The following is a 21,539-nucleotide window of genomic DNA, read 5'->3' on the forward strand; positions in this document are numbered from 1 at the left end:
ACCTCCCATGGTGAAAACGTGGTTCAATACTTTCAAGAGAAATGTATGTTCATAATTAATTTTTCTTTATTAAAAACAACACAAAAGACAGCTTTTTCAATAATTTTCGAAGATTTTCTCAGTGATTTAATAAAGCAACGATGTGTTTCAATGTTATTTGCTTTGACAATACTGTTCTGAGTCGGATCGTTTATACTGCTATATGTTTACCTCTTTTGTTCTCCCACCATCCTTATGAACAGCGAGTGAGACGTCAAACTCGCAGTTTCCCATAAGAACACCAGAGAATAAAAGAGACGACGAATACCGTTTGCCGAACGGTGCGGTGAGTGTATGCCCCGATCAACAAATTAGGCAGATGGCATTTTACGCATCTATGCCGATACGCTATGCCGATTACGCATCAGATGCCGATTAGTTGGTCGCGGATAGGAACGCGAACTTACTAATAGGGGGAAAAGTTCGAGGGATTTTTTAAGGGGACGTAAAAAAAATCAGATTTCAGGATTGCTTAAAAAAGCACCTTGCGAGTGAAAATTGGCTCGGTGTGTTCAAAATTAGTTCCGCCGCTCCAACTTTTAAAGCGAAAAATCAAAAGTTTAGCTCAACAATAGTGTCTTTCAATGGTAACAGCTTGAAGAACTAAAGATAGCAAGAAGATTGGTATGCTGATATCCCCCACTTAGTCAACCCATCGCTTGTAATAAGGTAAAACAATCAGTGACCCGCTTAGACTGCTTGAAACTAGTTCTTTACCCTACGTTCTTTTGGTTCTACCGTGAACGTGCGGAAACAAAACGTGCGATGTATTACTAAAATGTCAAATATTATGGCTCGTGTGTTTTTACAGGAGCGACGTTTTATTGCGTATGACGATTTGATCAATAATAAATAATCAATAATAAGCAGAAATGTTTTTAAAATCAAACTTACTTACTTATTGGTTCGTGTCCGCTGGTCCGGGAGAACAAGGAATGAAATTAGACTGTCGACTGTCGACGGTTACCCGCCATGGCTTTCACCTGTCGCTAAGAGAGGTTTTTGTCAACAGCCTGAGTGTCTTTCGCTAAGTTGCGTCGCTAAGAGCTCCTGGGATTGCCTCTTCTACATCATTGTTTTTTGCGGATTGTTAAACCTCCTAATTGAATATCCAGTTGTTAGGCCACCAGGCACGAATGACATATCGCAGGCAGTGAAATAAATACCTTCAGTTTTTGCGTTGCCTCCGCTGATGCGCTTCATGTTTCGCAGGCGTACAGCAATGCGGCTTTAACGTTTGAGTTGAAAATTTGGATTTTTGTATCTAGAGTAATCTGGTTTGAGCGCCAGATGTTTTGCACATGGAAACGTACCCCTACTCCTTCCTGATTAGTGTGGCTATATCAGTCATGATAGCACCATCGGACGTTGTCTGGCTACCAAGGTATTGAAAGGGTTCCATTTTTATAGAGACTTTGCCTAGGGGACCACTCAATCAACCTGTTGTCCCGCTATTGTGAAGTTGGTGAGATAGTCAGTGTTTGCTACCATAGACTTATTCTTTGCTATATTTACTGCAAGACCTGCTGCCCGAGAGCTTCCGGAGAGGTCATCTACCGTGATCTGTATATCGATTCGCGTTGTGCGAGCAAGTCAATATCGTCGGCTAGGTCAAGGTCATTTAGCTCAATTTGGTATACTGGTAATAGCTACATTTAATATCTCATCTCTAACGACGAGAAATTGCAACAGTGATATATCGCAGCCCTGTCTCACACCAGCAGTATCCCTTATAGGGTCGGACAATAAACCATTGTGCTACACCTACACGAGAACGCCTCGTACTAAGCCTCGATTAGAAGGAATTCTTGGGAGTCCTGGAATTTGTTGATCTGCTTCAATATTCTGCAGAGCATTGAAAGAGTTGTTCAAAATGTTCAGTCTATCGCTTAAGGTGTTCTATAGGGTCAGTTAGTAACTAACCAGCTACGTCCTTTAGCGGAATCTTAGTGTTCACCCTGGCATCATTAAGGCGGTGAGAAATGTCGTACAATAAACGGCTCTCTTGTCCCGCCTACAGGCATGTTTAACCGTTATGTGTTCGACAGGGTACCCGGGAACCTGGTCAGCTTTCAAAGTATGAAATTCTAAAGTTTTCTTTGATCAAGGATACTGAAACTCTGTGACATCTAAGAACCAGTTAAATTGCAACTTTTCATAAAATAAGTTTGCATGTAGTACTTAAGGGGGTGGAATGGGGGGCTTCGAAATTTTTTACCCTTTAAGTGCTCAACAAGGGTACCCGGGTACCCACAAATTGAAACGCTTGTAACTTTGGCAAAGTTTTGACCGATTCGGACACTTTACCGCCTAAAGATTCAGGAACTTATCCACTTCCAGTGTGGTTACATCAGAGCCGGAAGTGGTTCATCTGGTTCCTGGGAATCCGGCATTCCTAGGATGCGTTCCGGAATTAAAGCACTTTTTATATTTTTGGATGTAATTATAGTAATATGGGTGTCCAAAGTTCTTCAAATTACTCCGAAAGGTCATTCTTCATTGTTTTAAAACAATATAATGATATATCCTAGGAATGGCCATTCTACGACAAGTTCCCGTGGAACCTCCTGTGACCATAAAACTGTTTGGTTTCAACACTGGCAATATGGGTGTCTAAATTCATGAAAATACTCCAGAAGGTCATTTTTCATTGTTTTGATTTTGTCTGATGATTTTGCCAGGGCATGGCCATTTCGGAACATATTCCTGTGGGGCTTCACAGTTGCCCAAAACCAAAAATACATGCGCATTAGAATTTTGAGTAGGAAAACTTGATTTTAGGTTTATGGAACCTTTGGGAGAGTTTCTTGGAATTGAAAGTTCTATCGTCTGGTGAAATTCAAATTTTGAATAATCCCCCTGAAAGTGAAATAAAAAATTTATTTTTTTTTCAGCTTCAATATAACACATTGATGAGTTCTGTAAAGTTTTAGAGCATATTATTACAAGAAATTTTGCTGAAGACCGTAACCTTCTATCTCTTCAGCGAAGATAGAAAAATCCTATTTCTTATATGTTAATCGTCAAAATCAGTTTTTCTATTTCAACTTTTTTTGTAGTTGTTGTATGACTTTTGCATGTTTCATAAAGTTGTGCAAATAGTAAAAATACACAACTTTGCCGAATGTAGTATACCGCTATCCTTGCTTGTTTAGGAGCTGTAAAACTTTTCTTATAAAAAATACGTTAATTCTGACTCCGAATTACTCAGCTTGCATATGAGATCACTGGGAGCGCTGTTATCGCCAAAGTGAAGAGCTCCGTTTCTAAATGATCTAAGTCTAAGTTTTAGTTCAAGCTACTTAATTGGGTTTCCGCCCTTTTTCTCAAAATAACAGAAAGATGGGTCGAAAATAGGTCATATGTATACATATAGTATATCTATATTTCTAAGAGTCTAATGATTATGTGCATTGTACCTCAGCTTTTATGTTATCTTTTACTGGATTGTTCCTATACACTTTTGAATAGAAATTATAGAGACTGTGAGTTAAACCAACGTGTTTTAATTCACATTGCCGATGGCAATACCGTGACAATTGCATTTGGCATTTTTATAGGTCGGAAGTCACGAAGAAAATCTTAACGTTTTTAGTGGTACAACCTCGTTATAAAACAACCTGTAAGACTGATGTAAGACAATTCGATATAAGACAAATTCCTTTGACATAGTAATTTTCCATTCTAATTCCGCCATGAAAATGTTCATTATTTCAAAATAATCCTAAAAATGGAATAAAACTAATAGCTCAAACAATAATAAATAGTTCAAAAAACGTAAATGCACATCACAGAGCAAAATTAGCGACTGCTAATGCAATCTCAACATAAGACTATTTCGATATAAGACAACTTTTTGAAATAATAAATTGTCATCAAAGTGCGTGGTTTTAGAACACGCAACTTAATACTTCCGAATATATGATTAAGGCATAACTTAATATTGCAATCATCTGTACAGCTTTATAATTCACTGTTATGAGTTGTATATGAGGACACGCACGACTGCAAAACAACATATTGTTCACTTTGTTTTGACATACTCTAATCATTATACAATCCCAATGTAAAATTGACAAGGATACGATTTAATGTGAACTTTATATTACGATCCTGTGTTATCTAGGTTGTAACGTAATGCTTTTATCATTTTTTTTATTCAACACTATATAATGCATAATACAAGAATATATTGCAATTGCATGTTATCCCCAATATCATCCTGGTCATCTCCGGGAAATAGTATGGTCCGCTACCTAAATACTTTCAGTTTATTACGAATGAGTGGATAATGAGGCTGTGATGAGTTGTCAAGCTGTATGTTTTAAGCGATAGTAGCTGTTGTTTATAGACGTAGCGATTACCGAGAGCAAGCAAGCAACATAAACAGGTGAATCGATATTTTCCCGTTCATTGGCGCTAATTTTACTTCTTTGTCAGGTATTGTCCTGTTTATATCCGCTTGTTTTGATTCCCGTAGAACGGTAGACGATGGTGATGGGTTACGAATAAATTTATCTTTATTGGTCGGCTAGGATAATGTGAGTTAGTAGCCAGAAAAGAAACGATATCATGGGCAGTATCGCCTTTCAAGTGTGCACGATTATTTCATTGGCTGTGCTCAATGATGTTAGGGGACAATCGTAAATCGTTTGCCTAGTTTTGTTCTTCGGAGGCAAACCTTCATAAGGTATCGATGCCTTTTTCTAAGCTAAATATGAAATTCTTACGGTCGAAAAGATTTTCAATTCAACAACCCAATGTTCCGATTTTTTTATACAGATTTTTTAAGATACGGATTGCCGATTACAAATGAAAAAATAAAATATCAAACAAATAAGTAATTTGAGACTTGCGTATTTTTTCATACTAACAAGCCAGATTTTTCAGATGAATATGTGGCAACATTGCTAAATACATGTGTAATACGTTTGGTAACGTTAATGATTGAGTTTTTTGTTGTAAAGTTATTCTTATTTAAGGGCATTAAAGAATATCTTCTTAAGCCAAAACTATATTTTTGTACAACGGTACAGTGAAGCCGTTCAAGTAAAAATATGATGACTTAATTGGTAGTTAGGAATTTGCTTTAAATCGTCCGTTAAAAATAAATTCAAATATATTATAAATTAGAAACTATTATTATCGACCCATGATAATTATAACCATACATAAATTTTCTGAAATAATAGTCGGCGATACAAATTAACAACTTATTGTTATCTATTTGCTTCTTTCAGGGTGGCTTAACGGAAGTAACGTGGGTGATAGCGGATTATTCTGCAACCCAGGGAACCTCAGAACTAACTGTTACCAAAGGCGCTCAAGTGGAGATCGTCGATATGAACTGTGCTGCAGCACCTGAATTTTGCTTAGTGCGGCTGCCGATCAACTCAACCGACAGTCAGGAGGGCCTTGTACCGGTTTCGGTTCTCAAACCTCTACCTTCATCACACAGCAAGCTGAACAACAAACAACGCGATGCCGATGCATTGGGAGGTAAGTGGCAGATTCAAGGCTTCATATACGTATTGTTATTGCTTATCTCCAAGGCGCTAAAAAAAGCTTGATAATCGTTATTATCACGATCTTTCCTATATCCGTTGTTTCCTATTTTTATTTCATTCACCACTCACAGTTCGCTGAAACTACCGAGGTAGCCAATAAGCATTTCCGATGCAATTTGAATGCAAGCTAATAAGCATTTAAGTCACCTTAAATGCTACTTAAAAACTATTTTGGCAAAATATGCGGCTACTTTACTGCTAGCGCTTCTATAATGCTGACAATTCATATTTGCAGCTAGAATTGTGCATGCCAATTTAAAACAGATGTGCAGTCGAAAGGCTGATAAACAGCAACCTGTAGTATAAAGCGCCAGGGATGCTAATTAACGATTATTTTACTGCTTATACTAGTGCTTATTGGTTACCTGGGTAGGTACCTGGCGCCACTACGCGCGTTTCGCGGAATATATAACCCTTGAATGCGGCATATCAGAAATCGGCGTTAAATATAACGTTTAATTAGGTTTTGTTGCGGTGCAAATGAATATCCCCCGCTACTACCACTTTTTAAAATTGCTTTTGCTTTTTGGAAAATTTTAGACTCATACTTTTTAATTGGCACTTAGTATGCTCCTTAAAAAACTGAATAAATCTAAATGTGATTTTTGCGGGCGGAATCACTTCCCACGGCAGGTCACTGGCAAGACTCGCAGCCTGTGGCCGTCTCGCCCTGAATTATCTGAAGCGTTCTTAACTTAAAAAAATGAGTAAAGAGTAGTGTAATCTAACTCGTTTAATAACCGGAAGGAAGAGGTACCCGCCGTGTATTGATGGTATTTGAAGTGCGCGCAACCTAATAAAGGGGTTGTAAAGTCTCCTTTTTACCCACTCCGCTGTGGTTCAAACTTCGAAGGTTCACCAATACTGGCGATCCACATAGCCTGGGAGGAAAAGTGGGTTCGAATCCGGCTATAATTGGTTCCGATTATAGCTTGTTTCGATCCGCAGATCCCTCCACTTGAGTAAAGAGGTATGGTACAGAACTTCTTGCGTTGCTTCAACGACTCTCCCTTAATTAATTTTTCCGCTCTTTGTCCTTCGCGTCTTGTCCCGTTATGTTTGGATACTATCAACACCTTTGTTCCATTCCTTTCTTCTACCGTCCCCTCTGTCGTTTTTTAAAAACTACCGTTTTAAAAAATTTAATTAGAGTTGTTTGCAATGAGTTTTGTGCATTTTTGTGTTTTAGATTGAGTTTGTGGTCGATCATCATCATCATCATCATCAAGATTAATTAATTCTAGAAGAAAAAGAATTTAAACTTAAGGCTTGATGCCAGGGATGAAAAATCAGTGATTTTGATCAAATTTGCGAGCTATCGCCGCAGGCACATATCACGATCCGTACAGTGCATAACAAACAGTGAATCTTTAGCATTGCTCATAAGATTTTGTTCTCTAAACAGTATCAGCAGTCGATCATAATGTTGCATCTTACCTAGCTGCGAGAAACAAGGTTACTCATGTTGTTTGTATTCATACCCTGCACACAACCAATCGTCTGTATCAGTTATATTTCTCAACGCAACCATGCAATGAACATGACTTGACATGAGGTTTATCATAATCTGTACAGATTGCGACAAAGTATTTGTCGTTTACAAGTAGTGATGTCAATGAATTTGAATATGATCGCTTCTATGACCTCGATCGCTAGAACCGATTTTCTTACATCCCTGTTTGATGCATAAAATCGTTTACTCACCAGGCTCCCTTACTTGGTGACCGCATCTGCAATAAAATAGTAAACTGTGAATTAAATTGGACGATTATTGATTAACATTTAGCACGCTTCAAGCCATGAACGGATACAAAATAATTTAATTTATGCGTAAGCAAACTGGAAAAGAGACGAATCTCTTCAACATTTCTTAAAAAATTGATTTTTCTAGCAAATTAAAAATCATGCATGAAGAAGTTAAATCCACATTCCGTTATTAGTAACGCGTTATTTATTACTAAGCATGGTGCAATTATATGCAATCGTCCAGAAACACCCTTGGTTCGAACTGCACAGAATTTGGCTAATTAGCCGTATATGTTCAATAAGCTTGTAATCCCGACTACAGTATTAAGAAGTGAGCAATATTACCGAGTTGTGAGTGGTTATTTAAATCTTTAAGCATTCGGTCTAGGTCTAGAATCTCACGTGCACGTAAGTAAATATTTGTGAGCTAGCCGTTGGGTTAAACAATATTAGCTAAGTTCACGGTATCGAAACAAATTAATTATCCTAATACTATTCGTTATGCTACATTCTAACAGCTTCCTCATACCTTTAAAACACGTCAATCGAATTCTTATACAGTTATTTTTTATTGATGTTTCTTGCTATTGGACCAAAAAAATTAGTTAATATGTACCGAAAACATATACTCATCTTTATTGTCAATACAATTTCGTAATTTTGCTATTTCTAATTTTGCTGTTACTAATCAAATTACAAAAAGTATTCGTGATAGTGAAAAACAAAATGTCAATAATTTTACAGTCTAGTCAACTTTGCAATAAAAAGTGCTCACTTATTAACGCTATTATTGTCATCTGCATGTTCTGGATAAAGAATTTTATGATCTTTTAAAAATTAACATTATTTTAAAAACAACATTATTCTAATTTTAAACAATTTAGTTATAAGTTTTGTACTGCGAAAAAATGTCACGAATTGATCGTTCAAAATTAAGATTAGATAGGTCAAAATTTCATATTGCGATGAGCAAGAAAATCGCGCAAATGCCTGCATACTATTATTGACATATTGCACTTCAATGCACTCACTAGAGTAATAGCATATTCTTTTCTTCTTGTAGTACATCGTTATTGACAATTGTGGTCAGTTAATGATAGATAGGATATTTTAAATAAGAGAATTAAGCTAATAGATCATAAAAGTGGCATCTCAATCACACAATCACCACATTTAATGAATCTCTCATGGTTTCTATAAATCTCTGCTACTGAGATTGACCCGAAAGTGGTGAGATGAATAGACTTATGGTGGCACGGAGGTAGGAAGACATAAATTCCAAAAATAAATGCTATTTCATTTCAAAAATTCGTTGGTGTTGTAGCAAAAAGATACAAAGAGAACTAAAGTGTTTCAAGGTTTTGGCGCTGCTTTCTTGTTGAGAATCAACACGCTTTGTAAGCAGAATGTCATCAAATGCTGGATGTATTGACAAAACATGAATTTATTAAAATTTTAATTTTTATTTTTATTTGAAAATTCATGGAATAAGTTCAAGTTCATAGATGTACTAGTGTTTGGCACTGTCACTATTAATAAATACATTTCAAGTAATTCAACTATGGCAAACTGTCGAATGAACTGTGTCTATCTCTCTATAATATCTTAATTCTGCGATATGAGTAATAGCAAAGCGCAGACCATTTTTTGATCCTACAGCGGAAACACACCTTACACGATCGTCGTTTTAGTGTGGCAGTTCAGCAGATATATTTACTCTCGGCATGAGTTAGACGAAACACGAAGTGCAGTTTCGCAGTTAATACGTTTGAATATGTGAATGGATCAGTTGTAAGAGTTGTTTGCACCGGCGGTAGACGCGTTGCGTTCGTTCAAAGTGTCAAGGTTAAGGGATAAGTGAATTCATGCTATGTCCCATTTTACGTACTTTATTATCGGCTAAGTTAAGCTTAATAACGGAAGCACGGCAGCTAGTAAACAATGCTGAAAGAGCTATGGTGTAAGTTTAATTAGTGACATCTCTTTTACGGTGATACGCTTTGTATGCAAACTTAATTTCAATTTCACTTTACGAAGGACAATTAGTATAGGTGATATATGAATTTCGCCAAAAGTGTCATCTGTTATTTGCGAGTAAAATATTATAAACCAAACAACGATTGTAACATTTATTTATCTTTTTGAATACATTAGCGTGTTGATGCCACGCCTTGAAGGGGACTCTTCGGTCTGGTACGACATACCATGAGTGAGTGAAAATTGTGCAAACAGGTCTATATTCGTGCAAGTGTCGGCGGCATTTCAAGCCTATGCCATTAGTAGACAATCATGTTCAATGTTTTTGAATTGAGATAGTCTTATTGAGTAAATGAAAATAGTGCAAACAAGTGAATTGGACGTGCAAGTGTCGGCAGCTATTTGAGCTTTTTTTTTTGCAATAACAGACATTCAGGTCAAATGTTTTTGAATTGAAATGATCTTTGTTTGCATACGATGAAGAATTGTGTGGGTTTAATACACTTTCACAAAAGTGTCTATAGTTCAATTTTAGTAGAGGCAAGAATTTTGTAACACTGTTGATTAAATATTTCAACAATATAGGAAACAAAATAAAATTAATTGTAATAAATCCTTGAAGTTGCAGAGATAAATGATTATAATAATATAATACTTTAGGATAAAAGCAAACGATTTCAATATAGAAAACTATTTACTACAATTAATCCAATGATATAAGATCTGGAAAATATTGGTTTGGAATACAATGTCTAGATACCTATTATTTATAGCGACACATTCCTCCTGTTTGTCTTCATGAATACGATGCCGTTCTAACACTTCGTATTCTTCCATGTCTGCCAAAGGTCAAATTAACCAATTTTATAGATCAACAATCGAAGGAAAATGTGACGTTTAAAGAAATTACGAGAGGCTAGTTACTTTTTACACATTCTCTCATTGCGTGATTGTGAACAAATGTTGACTAAAACATCTTTAATAATTATTACGGAATTCTAATTAATAATAATTAGCGAAAAGATATTTAATTTTTCTTCAATCTGATTTATTTCGTATTATTCTAAACGAAGAAACGATTGTGCATATTATTTCATATATTGCGTTTTATTGCTGAAGCATGCTACTGTAGTACATAAAAAATTCCCTAGTAAAAAGTTGCAGCCAAAATAAGCCTTCAAAGAAGAAACAGCAACTGTGTCGGTGAGTGATGACGATGTATGAGAACTTCAATGGGATGAAAATGAAGTTAGCGTCATAGTCTTTGTCTAGTTTTCAGTATACGAGGAGGCCGACCCAATTCTTCCGATTATTTTCATCGAAACATCGACAAACAGATCTGGAGAGTCTGAGAATGTTTTGTTTATTTTTCGCAGGCAACATTTTCGGGTCTATAAACAAAAATTAATAAATATTCGGAGTTGCGTGTTTCATAAACTTTTCAAAGTCGCCGAATTAATTTCTACTCAAAAAATTGTAAGCAACTGGCTAATTATCCGATGTCTCTGCTTTTGTTTCTCAACCAAATGGTACATCAAAGTAAAATAGCGTCTTTTTTCATTATTTGGACCTCCTTCCCCTTCTTTAGCGATTCACTTATGTCTAGGAACAAAATGCTTGGCAATTTGATGAAAAACCGTCCAGGATTTCTGGAGTTCTGGCGATGCATACAAGCATACTATCAGTTTTATATGATTAGATTGCCACCAAATTCGATAAAAAACTTGTAAAAAGATTTGCAAAGAACAAGTAAGTAACAAGTAAAAACCCAAGTAACAAGTAAAATCCGAAATTCGCGTAAAAAACTGGGTAAATTCCGAAATTCGCCGAATTGGCATGAAAGCACAGTGCTTTGTTGTAAAAGCGGCTGCAGGATTCACGGATTAGAATCAAAACTCAATATACAGAATTGTTCGCCGTGTATATATCGATATACGATGGTTGACAGACCGAAAATAGACCAACGCAAAACTAGGCCAGAAAATACAGTGCATCATGGATTTTTTTCTAATTGAATGAATGCATACAGTAGAATGGGAATCAAATTGGATTGATAAATTGCATTTGATTTCTGCCAAGCCGGGATGCAATACGATGGAAATGATTCTGATGCCTGAATAGAATATCACTATATGAAGCCTTGTGTGGAGGCTCTCGTACTTATCGCTTCACGGATTGTTTCGCAAAAACATGGTTTCAAGGATAAGAATACATTTGTTGTAACCGGTAAATAATATTGCTACTTTCTGCGAGATTCAGCTTTAGGTTTCGCAAACCAACGTAAAACGGTAAACGGTTTCAATGAAAATTTTCTATTTGTTTAAAAACTAATCATTCCAACTATTATTACGAGGTGATGCGCAAACGAAAGGATACATAAGCACGCTTACAGCATCTGAAAGACGACTGTCGAGTGTCGTATTATGTTGTAATTTAATAATATTTTAGTTTTAATATAATATTATTTACTCCTACAATTGCATTTTAATTTTCTTAAGTATCGATAGCTTTTAACACATTGCTGGAAAAAATATAGATGTTAGAAAATCCGCAGAATGAAAGGTGCATGTGTAACGATGTGAAATTTCTTTCGCGTAACAAGGTGAAATGCTTGACGGAGATTCACACAGTAAGCATACTTCTGAAAATTTCAAAAATGTGTTTACCCTTTAAGCAGTAAACAAAACAACAAAGACAAAAGCGGTTATTCACAAAACCGTTTATTGCAGCAAAGTATTTAAAGATTCAGTTAGTTACTTTTTCGTACTTTTGCATTACAAAATATATTTTATTGGTAGTTGAAACGCTTTTCTGCGCCTCCAATTGGCCTCGAGGTGCGATACTGATTTAACAAACTCATTTTTATGTGATATCACAATTTGCAGATGGGAACGGGGGTTTTAAACTCCCACAATTCCACCATATGGCTACGCACGTGCCTTATTGGAATGTTTTGTTGTAATTTGCTATCCAATGAAGTAAGCATACCAAATACCAAATAAATTTTAAGCTCTTAAAACTAGAATTAGAGTCCGTTAAGAATGCGGAAAATTTGTTAAATATTCATATCTCAGATTCGTTGACCGCCGACGCCATGCTAATTTGCGTTTTATTTCATTTTTTTTATTTACAGAGGTTCCTCAAGAAAATGACTGTATTTTATCAAATCAGCATACATCACCTGTTAACAAACGAAAGGGTTTCAGTGGGTGAGTATAAAAGATTGACTTATCTTATAAATATTGACAACCAAATACAAATCAAATTTAAATCATGATGGTTGCTATTGCCAATACTTTTTTTTTGTCCTTAATTTACAATCTTTGTCTCTATGGTCAAAGCAGGGATGGAAAATCAGTGATTTTGATTAAATCTGGGAGCTATCGCTACACGCACAGATTACGTTCCGTACAGACTATGACAAAATTTCGGCAGGTTCGGCAAAATTTTTATTCGGAACACTATAAGAAATTGCGATGGCAAGAGGATACAAGAGTTGTTTTTACGTTAAAATTTATAAAAAATATTTTTTATGAGTGACCTATGGTGGACTCCAAAGCATAGCCTAGGTCAGGTGCTACATTCCGTTTTCGAAACTTGACCTTCTGTTTTTACACGACAGACTTCGCAGCCAGCTGTTAGAGCACAAGACAATTGCAGTGCCAGTTACTACAATCCTATTGACTCTAACAACCTCTCCCAATCGAGATTCGAACGTACGACGACTGACTTATTAGGCTACCATCATACCTCGAGGCCAACTGGGAGATTATGGCGGACTCCCTTGATTTTAAATTTGTTATTATTTAAGGGTGCGGTGTGGTTAATAACTCAGTTTTTAAACGATATGCAGACTAATATAAACCTAAGCGTTAATCAGTTATTCTTGTGACTTCCTTTTCAAATTTTTGAAAGGGGCAACTTGTATACAAGCCTTCAACTGTAATAAAATGATATATCTTGTCTACTGAAATTTCATACAAAAATTATGAAAACATAGACAATATACTTGCAAAAGCACATCCAAGCATATGCTAAGATGTAAAATTTTCTGTAAATGTAAAGATGTAAAACTATCTCATGTGCAATGCCTTGAAAATTATTTAAAGTTTTGTTATTTACTTTTCTTCTCAAACTTGGAAATCTTTAAAGGATTTCTCTCTAGGATCAATAAAGTGAGGTAAAAGAATTAACATCTACGAAGATTAGTTTATCTTGTATTTCAGTTTTATTGTCGGTCTAGATCAACAATGATAGTTGCGAGAATTTTGATATCGCTTCGTCGTCGTCGTCGTCGTCGTCAGCATGGAGTCGAAGTGACTCATGCTGTTTGAAGCAGTCGTCTCCATTCAACTTGATCTTGGACCACTTGTTGCCAATTTCTCAGGAGACTCAAAAGTCGCAAGTCGCCCTGTTCCTGGTGCTGGTGGGGTTGTTGGAGAGAATAATTTTTGTTACACTGTCGTCCGGCATCCTTACGACGTGTCCACTCTACCAACATTCACTCGTGATTCATACGCGTCCGCCACTTTCCACTTTCAGGTTGTACTCCATCAAATATCGTCTGCAGCACCTTGCGCTCGAACACAGCAAGAGCGCGTATGTCCTTCGTGAGCAGTGTTACAGCTTCAGGTCTATAAGGAACTACTGGTCTAATGAAAGTTTTGTTTGCACATTGTCAGCTTCAAATGGTGTATGTTTTTTGATCGTAGCGTTTTGTAAAGAGTGAAGTAGGCCCGATTTGTTGCTTTAATGCGCCACCCAACCGTCTTAACCCACGCCGCGTTTCGAAGGGACTCGAGAGTGCGCCCGAGATGCGCACGAATCACATCACTCGATTTAATGTAGCTCCTATCAGTTACTTTTATTTATTTATTTATTTATTTATGACGTTCTGTTTTTTTATGAAAAACTTCGCAACTAGCTTTTGGAGTACAGGACATTTGCGGTGCTGAGCTACAATTCTGTTGACTTTAACAGCCTCTCCCAGCCAAGATTCGAAAATACGACGGCTGGCTTATTAGACCAGTGTTGTACCCCGAGGCCAAATGGGAGCTATTATAAGTTATGTTACTTATATTAAAATCGTAGCACTCTGAGATATTGTCAATCTCTCTATAACAAACATTAAACGGTTTGTTTTGGGCATATTGAGTACGGTACACAGGAAGCCGAAAAAATGAGGTTGACAGGCACGTTGATTGGAACACGGCTCAGCAACTCGGGAACTCGGGGCAGTCGATATTATTACCAAGCATGTCAAAAACAAAAAGCCGTTGCAGCAGCGTCGTCCTAGTTGTCATCATCGGTAGATGAATAAGCGCGCATCAGTGTTCGTAGTGCAATAGACGAACTGGATCTCGCCAGGGCCGGAGTCGTAGAGCATACCGAACAGAATGGCATTGGATTCGTTCGATTCGATTCATTTGCACAGCATAGGAGACCACACAAGCACACCATACTCGAGTATGCTCCGTACAATCGCAAAATATAACGGCTTTAGGCAGTAAATATCTTATAATTGTTTTAGGCATAGGCTTTGGCAGTAGTGAATATGAATATATGGTACTACCACCTGCCTTAGCAGAACATCCGTTCATAGCAATAAGCCTATCATGTCAAAAAGTGTTGAACATATTCAACGATTGGTCATGCTTCCCAACTCTTGTATGAAAGGCCAAAAGGGAATTGGTCGATAAGCAACATCACTTACGCGTACCAGGGATTTAGAAAATCTCTTTCCAAGGGCTAAGTCACCTGAGTCAATCGTTGAATAAACCGTCTTAATGCAGAATGACTCCAGCAGGTGGGGAGAAGAGCCCGCTCATTATCCACGATGTGTTGTTAATCGGGCCAAGATTAACCCTAGAAAGTTGACTGTTTCACTCTCCCTAGGCCCACCGCTTCAAACAAGTGCTCTGATGGTCCCTTCCTCTTCCCGATTCTAGTTTATTTATGAAATGTGGTATATCGGTAAAAATAGAACAATCTCACCAGCAGTCCTTCGAATGGAATAGAGTTGCGTCCTTTTAGTTTCCATAAGTGCTTCTAATAATTAATTTAATTTTTCTTCTGGTATCCAATATCCATGTGCAGTATTAACACTCGTATTGGCCAAAGTTTTCACTATAAATCAGTAAATGCTTCATAAGCTAAAACGAAAAAAATATTTAAAATAACTATGCTTACTTATTAACCAGATCGTGTGGGTCCATCGTCTGCCCAAAACCTCGATTATGAGATCAGGCAGCCGGGAACCACACAGTATCGCACCTCCTAGCTTGGCTACTCAATAGAGCATTACCGGGTATGGCCACGTGGAGGCGCTAGGTAGGGGCTTGGGATAGCTAGAGAGAGCTATATTGGACGCTCCTCATTTGCCTTCCTCATTTCATACACCAGCATAGGCTTTGGCAGTAGTAGACGCAATCTGCTTAATTTACTGTCTAATAGAATGCCTAAATCCTTCACTGTATTTAGACGGCTGATACTTGTTGCTGACAATTTACTAATCAAATGTTATAACGTTGGGTCTTTTTCTACAGCAAGAGAAACTATTACCGTTTAGCGTGCATTAGCTTATTAACGAATCAATGTCAGCTTGGATTGCAATCCAACCGCTGTCATCCGCTGACGTTTCTACACGTAAAAATTTGAGATCATCATAGGATACTGTATAGTTGTGTACAGATCATTCAAAAACAATATAAACAGCAGTAGACCTAGAAGGCTGCCCTGAGCCACACCCATTTTAATTTAATCTCAAACAAAAATGAACTCGTCCCATCTTCAATCGAACGTAGGTGGTACGCTCGGTGAGGTACGACAGTATACATCGTGTTAGCCATTCGGGGAATCCAATTTTTTCTAATTTGCCACCAATATAACGTGCGCCACTTCATCGAAAACCGTTGCAAAGTCGATAGAAACGGCATTGAGAATTCCATTCATATAAAGAGAAAGGATCAAAAACTCAAAAAGTAGCTTCTCTTGTCGTTGAAGCTCAAACGTTGAAGCTTCGACGTTTATAACTTTTTAGAAACCATCGAATTTATCACTATGAACATATAGCCAGATGAGATCTGGATGTTTTTATTTTATTTTATTTTCAAACGCAAAGCGTTCATTCGTGTCCTAGAAAGTGTTCAAAGCAATCTTGACTGAAAATTCCAGTTTTCAAGAATGAGAAATAATTGTTATTCTGTAAATCTTTTCACAACTTCTCGTTTGCTGAAATGTAGATTAACTCCTCCTCTGTATGTGAATAGCCATCCCTCGAAAACATAGCATTGATGCGACTCTCTTCCTTTCCCTTCTCAATTCCGCCAATGCGAATAATTGAAAACGAAGTTTAATGATTATTTACCGGTTCAAACAGTCTATTTCAAGGTATATTTAATTCTTGAAAAAGACAAAATAACTCAATTTTGAGTTACTTGATGTTCCTTTAAACCATATCTCAAATGGCATTACGTTGTAAATATCAGTATATAGCGAATCGTTATCTTATCCAGTGTTGTGAAAGATATCAGGGCTAATGTTAGGGAAGCGATGATTTCGATGCCGGAATAAAAAAAATCAAACGTGTACGTTGATCAGAGTAACAATGAAGACTATTAGGGAATTATTGTCAAAATCAATTCTAGGCTCAGAGGTACAAATTTCACCTAGGGCATGCGTGTGACTTTAACAAATGAACCTACAGGTTTCCTCTGAAAAGTAATGTCATCAATTGTTTTGTGAAGCAACTATGGGTTGCAGTGGGCTCTAATCTGTTGGTTTCGTTAAAATGGGCAACCAAACCGTATGTTCCTTATAGAATCGAAAACTACTGAACCGAATGGAGTGAAAATTTGCATGTAGGGATTTTTGGGGCCAGGGAAGGTTCTTATGGTGGTTAGTGACCTCTCCACTCACTAAGAGGGGGGGCTCGCATACAAATAAAACACAAATTTCTGCATAACTCGAGAACTGATCAAGCAAATATAACCAAATTTGGCATGTGGGTGTTTTTGGAGGCATGATTTTTTTCTATGATGAATTAGGACCCCTTACCTCTTCAGGAGGGAAGGGGGGCTCCCATACAAATGAAATACAAGTTTCCTCATAAGTAATCAAACAAATGGAACCAAATTTGACATGTGGGGGGTTTTGGAGGCAAGTATTATTTTAATGATGGTTTGAGACCTCTCACCCCTGTAGTAGGGGGATTGTCATACAAATAAAACAGAAATTTTTGCGTAACTCAAAAACTAATTGAACTCGAGAAATTTTAGACTCTTTCATAAAACATTAATCTACCATTAGACCACCAAAAACTATCAATAGTAACATTAGATAATTCAGCTCGAGACGGCCACAGGCCGCGAGTGTTGCCGGTGACCTGCCTTCGGTAGCGCCGGCCACTACGGGGGGCAGCCCCCGTAGAGATCACCTCTATCTAGGTTTATTTATTTTTCTAAATCTACTGATCTCTGTTACTTTCCTTCAGTTGGGTCACCCCTGCGAAATGGTACTTTCTACGAAGAGATTTTCCGTGAAATGGTACATCCCGCGTAAGGTTTTTCGCGAAGTGGTATTCTGCGAAACCCTATACTCCGCGTTATGGTCAACCGAGAATTGGTGTTCCGCAAAATGGTATTCGGCGAAATGGTTCGTAATGATGGCGAATATTTAAATGCTATCTGCTTTATTTTATCAAGCTAAGCAATGGGGGGAGTTGTTTTCTACACCCATGAACTCCCCAGAAACTTGCAAAACTCGAGATTGTGACAAAGGTCATAGAACACAGTTTAATTTGTGGCAATAAGAAGTTTGTCGGGTCAGCTAGTGTGTATATGTATATATATATATATATATATATATATATATATATATATATATATCTATATATATATATATATATCTATACCTATAAAGAAGGATTTCTGTCTGTCTGTCTGTCTGTCTGTCTGTCCGTATGTTCCTTATAGAATCGAAAACTACTGAACCAATCGGCATGAAAATATGCATGTAGAGGTTTTTTGGGGCCAGGAAAGGTTTTAGTGATGGTTAGAAACCCCTCCCCCCACTAAGAGGGGGGGCTCCCATACAAATGAAACACAAATTTCTGCATAACTCGACAACTAATCAAGCAAATAGCACAAAATTTGGCCTGTGGGTGTCTTCGGTGACAAGAAGTTATTCTATGGTAAATTGAGACCCCTCCCCTCTTTATAAGGGGAATTATAACTCCTCTCCTCTTTAAAAGGGGGGGCTTCCATACAAATTTCCTCATAACTCGAGAACTAATCAAGCAAATGGAACCAAATTTGGCATGTGAAGGTTTTCGAGGGCAAGAATATTTTCTATAGTAAATTAGGACCCCTCCCCACTTTAAGAGGGGGGCTCATGTACCAAAGAATCACAATTTTCCTCATAACTCGAGAAGTAATTAAGCAAATGGAACCAAATTTGGCACGTGGGTGTTTTTGGAGACAAAAATTTTTTCTATGATGAATTGGGACCCCTCCCCACTTTAGGAAGGGGGGCTCCTATACAAATGAAATGCAAATTTCCTCATAACTCGAGAATTACTCAAGCAAATGGAACCATATTTGGCATGTGAAAGTTTTCTAGGGCATGAATATTTTATATGGTGAATTGGGACCCCTCCCAACTTTAAGAGGGGGGGCTCCTATACAAACGAAATACAAATTTCCTCATAACTCAAGAACTAATCAAGCAAATGGAACCAAATTTGGCACGTGGGTGTTTTTGGAGACAAAAACTTTTTCTATGATGAACTGGGACCCCTCCTCACTTTAGGAGGAGGGCTCCTATACAAATGAAATTCAAATTTCCTCATAACTCGAGAACTAATCAAGCAAATGGAACAAAATTTGGCATGTGAAAGTTTTCGAGGGCAAGAATATTTTCTATGGTGAATAAGGACCCCTCCCCACTTTAAAAGGGGGAGCTCATATACAAACGAAATACAAATTACCTCATAACTCGAGAACTAATCAAGCAAATGAAACAAAATTTGGCACGTGGGTGTTTTTGGAGACAAAATTTTTTTCTATGATGAATTGGACCCCTCCCCACTTTAGGAGGGGGGCTCCTATACAAATGAAATACAAATTTCCTCATAACTCGAGAACTAATCAAGCAAATGGAACCAAATTTGACATGTAAGTGGTTTTGGACGCAAGATTTTTTTCTATGGTAAATTGAGACCCCTCTCTTCTTTAAAAAGCGAGTTATGGCCCATCTCCCCTTTAAGAGGGTGGGCTGCCATATAAATGAAATGCAAATTTCCTCTTATCTCGAGAACCAATCAATCAAATGGAACCAAATTTGGCATGTGGGAGTTTTACATGGCAGAAATTTTTTCTATGGTGAATTACGACCCCTTCCCCTTTTAATAGGGGAGCTCCCATACAAATGAAATTCAAGTTTCCTTATAACTTGAGAACTAATCAAGCAAATGGAACCAAATTTGGCATGTGGGAGATTTTGGAGTCTTGAATTTATTTTACGATAGTTAGAAACCTCTCACCCCTGTGGTAGGGGGATATGAACTCTCATACCAATAAAACAGAAATTTTTGCGAAATTCAAAAACTAATCGAACTCGAGAAATTCGAGACTCTTCCATAAAACATTAGTCAATACAAGACCACAAAAACTATCTATAGTAACACTAGATCATTCGGGACGAGACGGTCGCGAGTGTTGCCGATGACCCGCCGTCGGAAGCGCCGCCCACTGGGGGGCTTGCAAAATTCGAGATTGTGACAAAGATCATCCGAGATTCATGATTTATGTACAACACAGGTTAATTTGTGGCAATACGAAGTTTGTCGGGTCAGCTAGTATTTATATATATATATATATATATATATATATATATATATATATATATATATATATATATATATATATATATATATATATATCTATTTTTTTTGAAAATCGGAGAATTTTTACATAGAATATCAAGTTATAATTAAACATAATCCAATATTCAGAACAGATTAATTTTTTGTTTAGGAAGCATGTTAAGCGCCAAATGAAAAAAAATCTTGATCAACCACGCAGTTAATTCGTGTAGTTTTGACATGTCATCTTGTTTATCCCTGCGTAAATAGCATCGGAAATTTTCAAAAGATTTTATGTGGTAAATATGTATGTTTTTTGCTCGGAAAAGAAAAGCAAAGAAAAAATAGAGTTTCTGATAAAATTTAGCGTGAAGTTGTAAGGAGAACCATATTGTTTACGATATTAATTGGCGAAGGGAAAGAATAAAAAATTCTGTGTATGCGTTGTGGAAAATTATGTGGATAATCTAGTTTGGTAAAGTATTTTTAAATGACAAATACAAAGCTTCGGATCCGGATTAACGAGTCGTCGCATTGTTGAATTTGGAATTAGCGGGTGCATCCTTTGCAAGAAAAAAATTGCATGATTACATTACCAGCTACAATCATAAGCAACTGACACGCATGATATAAACCTTAGCTAGCTTTTTTTTTTGTTTTATTTGGTCGGCCACCAGCACACGGAAAAGCTAGCTCTATGGTTCCTTATTAATTGATTAGATCGCTTGCTTGTCAGTTCCACGTGATCTCTAGCTTTAAAAGCAGAAAAAAGTCGTCATTTTATTCAAAAACTCTTCCCCAGGGATCAGAACAGTGTCAGGCAGACTGAAAAATTTTAAAAATTTTGTTATGTTATATTAATTATGTTATGCTTTAAACACAAAAGTTAAACAAAATTTATAGGCTGACAAAGTCGGGATAAAAAGTTGACAAAATCGGGGATAGAGAAAATCGGGAGTTGATAAAATTGGAACATTATTGTAAAACAAAAGATTTGGTTAAAGCTTCGCGTTGCATTCAAGAATTCTCTTAATTAGGTCGTAAAGTTTAAACTTAATAGGTCGTAAAGTTTAGGTCAAATCCATAATTTTGATACAAAAAATGTTGCTTCATATGAATGCATAGAAAAATTGTGAAGCTTACCTACCGGCTTAATTTGATAATCAGTAAAAGATCAAATCAATTTGTGGTTCACCGCATAATATTATCATTTTCAACCTGTTACGGTACTCAAATTAAGCATTCATTATCTGTTGAAAGCAGAATCTCGCTTCTTTTGTCAATGTAATATATACAACAGTATACTTAGCTAAGGTGGATTGAAAATATTAACAGTGTGCGGTTAACCT

At 36.9% G+C, this 21,539-nt stretch overlaps 1 protein-coding gene across 7 annotated transcripts in view; it reads left to right on the top strand.

Moving 5' to 3' along the window:
* LOC128738463 (triple functional domain protein) overlaps positions 1-21,539 on the top strand; it is a 114,651-nt gene that overhangs the window by 79,341 nt on the left and 13,771 nt on the right. For all 7 annotated transcript variants that reach the window (XM_053833621.1, XM_053833623.1, XM_053833624.1 and 4 more), the window contains exons 8-9: positions 5,280-5,538; positions 12,463-12,538. In XM_053833621.1, the coding sequence (XP_053689596.1) occupies positions 5,280-5,538; positions 12,463-12,538 (335 nt within the window). The remainder of the gene's footprint in view (positions 1-5,279; positions 5,539-12,462; positions 12,539-21,539) is intronic.

This window comes from Sabethes cyaneus, chromosome 2 (genome assembly GCF_943734655.1).
Source record: "Sabethes cyaneus chromosome 2, idSabCyanKW18_F2, whole genome shotgun sequence".
NCBI classification, from domain to species: domain Eukaryota; kingdom Metazoa; phylum Arthropoda; class Insecta; order Diptera; family Culicidae; genus Sabethes; species Sabethes cyaneus.